General features: G+C 36.9%; 1 protein-coding gene across 1 annotated transcript; it reads right to left on the reverse strand.

Annotated features, from left to right (window-relative positions):
* Window positions 1-6,730: 6,730 nt before the first annotated feature.
* Window positions 6,731-7,306, reverse strand: LOC133052715 (homeobox protein TGIF2LX-like). The gene has a single exon (XM_061137592.1). The coding sequence runs from the start codon at window positions 7,304-7,306 to the stop codon at window positions 6,731-6,733; it is 576 nt and encodes a 191-aa protein (XP_060993575.1).
* Window positions 7,307-9,288: the final 1,982 nt, after the last annotated feature.

Below are 9,288 nucleotides of genomic sequence, written 5' to 3' on the forward strand. Positions count from 1 at the left end.
TATTTGTCTGAGAAGTTCATCATCTTTCTTTCTGTTCTAAATGATAGTCTTGCTGGATAGAGTATCCTAGTTTCCAGGTTTTTCCCTTTTAGCTCTTTGAATAAATCATGCCTTTATGACCTTCAAAATTTTATAGAGAAATCAGTTAGTAGTCTTATAAGGATTCTGTTATATTTGACTCATTATTTTTATCTTATTGTCTTTAAAATTCTCTTATTACCTTTAATATTTGCCATTTTAATTATAGAATGTCTTGGTGTGTGTCCTTTTAGGTTCTTCTTGTTTGGAAACCTCTGTGCTTCCTGTACTTGTGTATCTGGGAAGTTTAAGCCATAATTTCCTCAAATACATTTTCAATTCTGTTTTCTCTATTTTTTTCCTTCTTACACCCCTATAATGTAAATGTTAGTAAGTTTAGTGTCATCTCAGATATCTTTTAAACTGTTTTTCTTTCTAATTTATATTTCTTTGTGCAGTTCTGATTGCGTTATTTCCATTATTGTATATTTCAAGTCACTTCTTCATTTCTCTGTATCACTTAATCTGATGTTTATTATTTACTATGCTTCTTTTTTTAAATTGAAGTCATTGAATTATTCATTTTTAATTGGTGTTTGTTTATATTTTCTTGTTCCTTACTAAAATTTTTGCTGTGCTCATCTGTTCTTCTGCCTAATTTAGTTAAGATTTTTATTCCCAATGCTTTGGAATCTTTATCTAGTAAATTGTTTATTTCTCTTTCAGAGCTTATTTTTTAGGGATTTTCTCTCGTTCTTTCAACTGACAACAGTTCCTCTGCCTTTTTGTTTTACTTAATTTTCTCTACCTCCATGAATTTATGTGAAAGTTAATTATGATGTCATAAACGTGTGCTTATATGGGAGCTTTCCTATAGAGAATGCTTCTGCCCATTGTCTTTCATGGGAGAGCTGGATTTGCCATGGATAAATGCATGTCTTTTTCTGAATTTGCTGGCTGCTATCACCTTAGTAGGACATTGGGCTGAAGATGGTGGTGCTAGAGTTGGAGTTGTATGTGAAATAGGACTTCCCCTTGCTCAGTGGCTGTCAACTCCTTAATATGGACGGTGTCTGCTCCCAAGTTGCTAGAGCAGAAGCCCTAACTGTACTCAGTTACCTTTAATTTCTAATGTAAGGGTGGCCTGTGTGGGCTCTTGGATCATGTCATGCTCCAGCTATCTCCAATATGTTACCTGTACAAGTGTCCATAATTGATTCCCTTGCTCTGCTCAGACACAGATTTGAGTGCAAGTACCCTTTGTCCTTCACACATGATCACTTCCCCAGCCTCTGTTGCCCCCACCTTTTTCCACTCTGTTGTGCAGCCTATGTGGACTCTTCATATATATCAGAAATTGAGCTGTGGAGGAACAGCTGCCATCAGAGTTGTAAGATGCTTCTGATGTGCCGCTTAAGAACCAACAGTGGCAGCCGTCAATCTACCCAGTTACTCCCTAGGACTTAGTCACCTCTGTGTCCTATAGCTGAGTCTCCTCCCCAGTCCTGGCTGCACCAGGTCCAGTGACATGCTCTGACATGGAGTGGGGCTGGAGCCTTCATTTGGTTCAGGCTGGAGTATGCACATAGACAATACTGGGAAACGCATCAGCTGCAGGAGCAGTCCTCTCTCCGTCTCTCCTTCCTGTCTCAGGGGAAGGCACTGTGTCTCCTCTCCTCTTGAGTGGATTCCAAACTTTCCACAGCCATCCTGTTAGTCTCAGAAGTCCTCCAACAAGCCAAGGAAGTATATCTCCCCTTCAAACGGCCCTGTGATGGGACCAACCTATCTGTGGCTTTCATTGCTCACTTCTCAAGGTAGATTCCACACTTGTATTCACTCTTTTCCTCTTAGTTTCTTCCTAGAGGCAACCCAAGTGTTGTTCTTCCCTTCCTTCCCAATCATCTGTGGATCTTTTTTACAGCCTTTGTTGTACAGGGGTCTTTCTGGCAATTTCCAGTCAGCTTTCAGTGAGAATTGTTCCACATATAGATTTTGATGTTTTCATGGGGAAGTGATATCCACATCTTCTTACTCTGCTATATTGATCAATCTCCAAGGTTTTTTATTTTAATAAATTACTGCTAATTTTAATACGTTCTTATTCAGCTTTTTCTACATTACAACCTAAAAATCTAAATAAATAAATTTAGGGTTCTTTAGGTACTCTTTGGGATAAGAAGATAAGAATTTTAGCATTTTCAAAAGGATGGTAATAATAATAAATGGTAATTAAATATTTCATCATATTATGTAGTGAACCAGAATATTTAACAATCTGTGATTCAAACTTTAGCATTTGAAACCTCTCTGTTAAGATATTTATGCAACCTATAAAGAGCAATCCTTTGTTATACATGAGTATTACAAGAAATTGAAGCATTTAGAATATCTACTAGAAAAACACTGGCCACCCATTGCCATTGCCTTTTTCATATAAAAGGATGCTTACTTAAAAGTTCAAAATTTCACCAGTGTCACTGAAGATTTAAGCAAAATGAAAACATTATTGCAAATGAAAACAAGCTTTAAAAAGTCTAAATAAGAAAGGTGTTGTAAAATGTGTTTATCACATTTCCAGTTTTCTTTTTGTAGAAAACATTGAGTCATTTTTATTTGGCTTACAGACTACCCAGCCCAGTATTCTGCCTATACGTGTGGCACTAAAAGCTATTATGAAAGGCCATAGTCAGCTTAATGTACTTCACTTTCTGCAGGTGAATTCTACTTTTCCTTTACAATTGATCTTAGCTTCATTATTTAGGATTTTTTTAAGTCTTTTTTTCATTGTGTTTTAATGTGTGCCTATTCTTGAGGCTCTAAAAAATAAAGTAGTCATTCAAAAGTACTTTGAAATACATATACAATTATATGCCCTCTTAGGTGAAAGATTACATTATTTGATCTGTTGACAATTTGCTTTCTCCTGCTCCAAAGTATGTGACCTCATTCTAACATTCTGGAAGTTGGTGACTAAATGCATGCTTATCTTGCTCTTAGTGTCCTTATTTTACCCTGATGAACTAAAAATTCCAAAAGGTCTAGGGCATATAATTAACTGTAAATGTGTAAATAACCAAGCATTTTTCAGAAAGAATGGTGAGAATGCTTAGGTCCTTCAAATATGATAGAATACTCATAATAACTAAAATTAAATACAAATACTGGGAAATATTTGAAAACCAAAAATAGTTGCTTTAAGAAAGTGGCCTAAAGGAAACTTACTAGAATGCCTAAGTCATAGTATACAAAGTATGCCCTTGCTGGTTGGACAGATTAGTAGATAGTTTGAATATATTTTGCATCTTAGTCATCATTGAATAAAATATTCAGGAGAATCCCATTTTCACTTTTTCTCTTTAAAGAGATGCACTGTATATATTAGAGAATATTATAAAAAATGGGCAAGGCATTATAGACTTATAGGTAAGCTAACGGGAAATCTGTGATATTGCAAATTGTAGTCCTGAGAGAAATGAAAGAACACCAAGTTGAAAATATCCCTTAAGACTAGTTTGCAAATATGCTTCTATAACAGAGGATTTAGATACCTTTATGTGACATCCTTTTATGAGAATGCTTTTAATATGGGATTCCTGGTGGGCTTCCGTCTATGGGGTCTCATAGAGTTGGACACGACTGAAGCAACTTAGCAGCAGCAGCAGCTGCTTGGAGTACACATTGATGAATCTTCTAAATGATCTGAGAGAAACGGAGAACTGAACAGAGCAATTTCACTCATAACCAATTATGCCCTATATTCCTTGTTAGAGCCATCCCCATGGACTTCACATCCATCTTAATTCTTTCTATGATATATTTCACTGATACCAATAAAAATCTTTTTCAAGAAAATTTTCTCCCTGCCACCTTCAGCTGTTTATTTATACAAAATCATGGTGTAAGAAGTTGATTCTTTTCTCTGTTAGGGTTTGCAGTGTTCTGAAACTCAAGTAACAGGGAAATTGTAGTAAGGTTTAAACAATGCATTTTCTTTAGAAAATTATGTCCATTTATCTCCACAGAGTGTGGTAGACTAAAACTTTCTAAGCTTTACCTCAAGAAAATAATGCAACTGAAGAGTGGTTAAAGTCTGGAGGAATGACAGTGAGTTAATCTTTATTAAATCTATTAAAATAAATTTTAAGAATTACTTGGCAAAAACTTAAACAGTGAAACTCTTATATCTTTTTCTTAATTTAACTGAAAATCTATGTTTGTAGCACAACAAAACTAAGTAGAAACCAAAGAATGCCCCCCTACCTTTTTCCCACATAATGCAATGAGAACTAAACCAGCACAATATCATACAACTCTCCATTACAAAGTGCAAGATGGAAATGGAAGAATATCACTGTCATTCCAACATGTTCCTCTTAAAAGATGTTCTACAATACTCATTCCACAATAATCCAACTGGACTCGTCCTCACAGACAAGTTGTAAGTGGTTAGACAAGAAGAAGCTTCCTTTCCCAGACCCTAGCAGTAAAGTTACAAAAGCACTGTTTTTCACTGAGCCAAAGAAGAATCTGAGGAGTCCCCAAAACTCTCAGACACAAAACTTATAAAACAAAGTTAGAAGAAGAGTTCAGGATTGTATAGACTGAGCTTAAAAATCATTCCACCCAGATAACAAGCTTTTGTGTGTTTTTATTTTTTTTCCTTTGAGTAAGAGCCTCTTAGGCTTCCCAGGTGGCACAGCAGTAAAGAATTTTCTTGCCAATGCAGGAGAAGTGAGAGACTTGGGTTCAAGCTTTGGGTCAGGAAGATCCTTGGGAGTATGAAATGGTAACCCACTCTAGTATTCTTGTCTGGAATATTCCATGGACAGAGGAGCCAGCAGGCTACAGTCCATGAGGTCACAAAGAATTGACCACAACTGAGTGAGCATAAACACACACATGTATGCACACACATACACACACATGCCTCCACATGGAGAATATGACTCAGATAAGGGATTATGAGAATAAATGGTATGGGAGCTTCATTGAGCGTTTAAGAGTCTTTAAGGACCTTATATCCAATAAGGATATAACCAATATTTTTACCACTCTTCCTTCCAAATCCCCCTGAATCCAAGTTTATTTTAGAAATATAAACCTACTTTAGTCTGTTGCAAGAACAACAGTTTAGGAAGTGCTTCTTTCCTGGTAAAATTATAATATCCAGAGTAATAGCCTGCAATTATTGTTTCTTAAGAAACTTAAATAAAACAGGGTATCTTTTACTCAAAATTGCCAGTACTTAGGTAGCAATATATATATTATATATATATTTATATTATATATATATATATATAATTGGGTCATAAAAGGATCTTCCTGACCCTATATATATATATAATAATATATATATATATATATTTCTATATATATAATATATATAGAAAAAAATGGAGCTTAGAAGTAGAGACCACATATGGTCTATTTCACTTCAGGCAAGAGTGGAAATTGAAGCTAGAGCTCAATTTTTAGCTCTAGATTCCTCAGATTTTAGCACCCCAAGAGCAGAGAAGCTAAATCACAGCTTTCTGAAGGAGTGTCTTTCTGTCTCTATTGAAAATCTGTCTGTACTTGAGGCAGTGGGAAGAGCTACCTCTACAGGACAATCAGATAATTTCCAAGTGAATGCTGCCTGAAGCTTCTATCATTCCCACCTCCACCTCTACCAATTCAAACACTATCTATAAAAGGGAAAAAAAAAAGTGAATTAAGCTGTAAAACCAAACCAAAACAACTAAATCAATATAATACCTGAATATACTTTTTTGTTCACATAATGTGAATCCTTTCCTGCCTTTCCTTACTTTAATATTATCTTCATCTTGTTCTGTTTCTTCTGAGAAATTTTTAGTCATTTTTTGTTTGTTTGTTTACTGTTTTCCTCTGATGTAGCTAATTAAAATTAATATTCCCTATGATTAACTACCTAACAATCAATAGCAGAAAATTACCATTTAAAATTTTCTTATCAGTACTGCATGCTTTTCACTAGTACCCCAAATAAGAGTTCACCCTCCCCTGTAACATGTTCATAAAGTCACTTTAGTTTGGTTCTCATATTTTTCCCTTTATAGGAATTATCTTCTGCTTAAGATTGCCAATAAACTATACAAAGGAAAACACAGCTGAAATTTTACAAAAACTCCAACATTAAAATGAGGCCTGTGCTGCTATAGCCATCTTTATTATAGAATCTTTCCTTTCCATTATTCAGGCTAATAAGCAAGGAAAGTTATAGAGAGACGGGGAAAGAGGGGTAACTTGGTATCTGCAGCATCTCTGGGACCAAAAAGTCTGATTAGAAAAGCCAAAACATTATTCTCTGAAGTCCTAGCACTGTGTCTAGTCTCTGATGTATTGGTCTGATTGTCTGAAGCCCTTAAATTGACGGGGAAGTAATTGAAAGGGCAGAGATACTTGTTATAGTGTTAATTATGATGACAAGCTCTTCCATCTGGCAACACTGAACTACCTGGCAGAACTGGGTCCCACTAGCTAGTGACAGTTCTCATAAAACCCCTAGAAGGGAAGATGTCTCTATAAAAGCAAAACTACAGATTAATTCTGGGAGCATAAATGGATCTACCAAGGTAGAAAAGGGACTGACTACCTGGGATTTTTTGAGATGCGGGAAATCATGGGTTGGACTCTTCTTTTTCTGTAGCTCCAGTTCAGCAGACTTTTGTACGGCTGCATCGACCAGCAACTAGGTGCTGCTGAAGTCCTTGTATTCCCCTGTCACCACAGGTTTGGGAGAAGGTATAAGCAAGGGCCCACTGGTGAAAATCACGACCTTTTCATTTATCTGGGCCTTAGGGGTGAGCCTCTGGCCTGGGACCATCTCTAGATTTGGCAGTTTCCCTGATCCCTGGATCATCAGCGAGGGGCTCAGGGACAGACATTTTATCTTGTCTGCAGCTCTGAGCCCTGACTTGGCATCAACAGATGGATAGCCACTTTGCGGGTGGGTTACATCATCAGCATTGCCTTTCTGGTGGTACATGGTAATCAGGTTGGGGTCACTTATATCCTGTAGAAGCATTTCCTGAAGAATGCGTCTGTGGGCATTGATGAACCAGTTAGAAAACTGCGGAAAAGACAAACTTATCTGCTCCATCAGCATACACCTCTCTACCTTTGAAGGATAGGCTTTAAACCGGTGCTCATACAGCCAGACATGGAGGATCTTCACCAACTCAGTTGGCAAGTACCCTTTCCTCTTCCTTTTGCCGTTTTGTGAGACAAGAACCTCATCTGTAGCACTATGACTATTCGACTCCATTTAGGTGCCCTGACCCAGGCTTTGGGTCTCCATTGGACTTTCTTCAGCAGCCTCCATGTTCTAGAGGCCTGTCTTCACTATCCAAGGAGCCAAGGATGGCCGACCTAGCACTAATGTAGGAATGGGAAAGCCAGTGAAGAAAGCATGGCTAGGTCGCCAAGAGAAAGTCTCACCTTTTGCTTCCTAGACTGATTAACAGTGTTGCTAACACTGTTGAGCCAGTTGGCTTTGTGACGTCACATCCTTTCAGCCCCTGATGCTGCCCTCCCTCCACTTCCTGTTTTCCGTTTCCTTTGTTTTTATAAATCAAAATGCACTTGTTTTCAACCCATCAGTTTATACAGCTCTGAAGAATTTTATTTCTCTGTTGCTGTCACCAGTTACTGCTAACTAATGAACTCTCTTTTGCCCAAATGTGTGATGGTTCTCTTTGAAGAATCAGTCAGAAATTCAGGGATTCTTTTTTATTTTTTTATTTTGTAAATATGGAACGAGATAGGATATAAGAAGTAATAGGGATCACAGGCTTAGATTATTTAAATATTTAATATTTTACATATGCCGAAATCACTTCTCCCAAATTAGATGAAAATAGTCTGTAAATTCTGAATTTTAACTGCAGATAGATAAAGCAAGGATCAGCTCTTTCAGTAACACTCTCACCCACTTACAGGACAATCATGAACTCTGACTTATCAAAAATAGGTATGGTATTACTTATTCTTAATTTTAGAAACTTTTCAGGGGAAACTCCTGGTCATCTTAAGCATCATATATTCTACACAGTTTCTATTTGATAGAGACAATATCCTTTTAACCTTAAGAATTCTTATTTGCTGTCACTGAGCTGGACATCAAAACATTGTCTGCTTGATCCTTTGACTATTGGTAACCTTACTAGTGCTCACTTTCATGGCTTAAAATTTGCTGTTAGGGAGACCTATTGAGGTACACAATCAAATCTAATGGTTGTCTTAACAAAGCTCCCAATAACCACTAAGTGTATATGTTAGCTCGGAGACGGCAATGACATCCCACTACAGTACTCCTGCCTGGAAAATCCCATGGATGGAGGAGCCTGGTAGGCTGCAGTCCATGGGGTCGTGAAGAGTCGGAAACAACTGAGCGACTTCACTTTCACTTTTCACTTTCATGCGTTGGAGAAGGAAATGGCAATCCACTCCATTGTTTTTGCCTGGAGAATCCCAGGGACGGGGGCGCCTGGTGGTTTGCCGTCTATGGGGTCACACAGAGTTGGACACGACTGAAGCGACTTAGCAGCAGCAGCAGCATATATGCTGGCTACCAGTGAAAGTCTTTCTTGGAATACTATAGAAGAGAGTGCTACTATTTCCATTGGTCTTTTGGGCTACAGGAAAACAGAAGATTAGATTTTCCATTCATAGTGAAAACTCACTTCCTATAATTATTTCCCAGCAATATAGTTATGACCCATGTTCACTGAGACTACTCTTGTCTGTCAGTACAGTTTCTAATACCTTACCATCCCTCACTTGTTGCTTCTATATGCTCTTTATATTTCTGGGATTCAGATTTATGCTGAAGGATTGCCCAAATTGTACATATTTAAATCACGTGATTTATTCTCAGTGATCTAGGTTTTTAATTTTAATGACTCCTTTATTAATCCTTCTAAAGAGGAATATCATAGTGGTTTAAATTATCCACAATAAACTTGGACATTGTTTTCTACTTTAATAACAGATATAGAAACATAGAAAAATCTGGAAAGAGGTGAAAAACTGAGAATAAATCTACCAGTTTTGATACAAATGCCTGTTTGTTTCACATTGCAACAGCTTGAATGAATAGAAGATATATTTTCTTTTTTTCAAGATTTTGATGATACAAAATATGAATTAAGAACATCTCTATGAAAAAGGTGGATTGCTTCCACTTATTTATTTAAAGTTTCTAAGGAGCTCAAATTATCTAGTTTATGTGAAATTTTAGCTTCATTT

This window comes from Dama dama, chromosome X, assembly GCF_033118175.1.
Source record: "Dama dama isolate Ldn47 chromosome X, ASM3311817v1, whole genome shotgun sequence".
Lineage (NCBI taxonomy): Eukaryota > Metazoa > Chordata > Mammalia > Artiodactyla > Cervidae > Dama > Dama dama.

What these genes read in the sequence shown, in the direction of transcription:
- LOC133052715 (XM_061137592.1), bottom strand. Translation starts at nt 7,306, where the DNA reads ATGGAGTCGAATAGTCATAGTGCTACAGATGAGGTTCTTGTCTCACAA.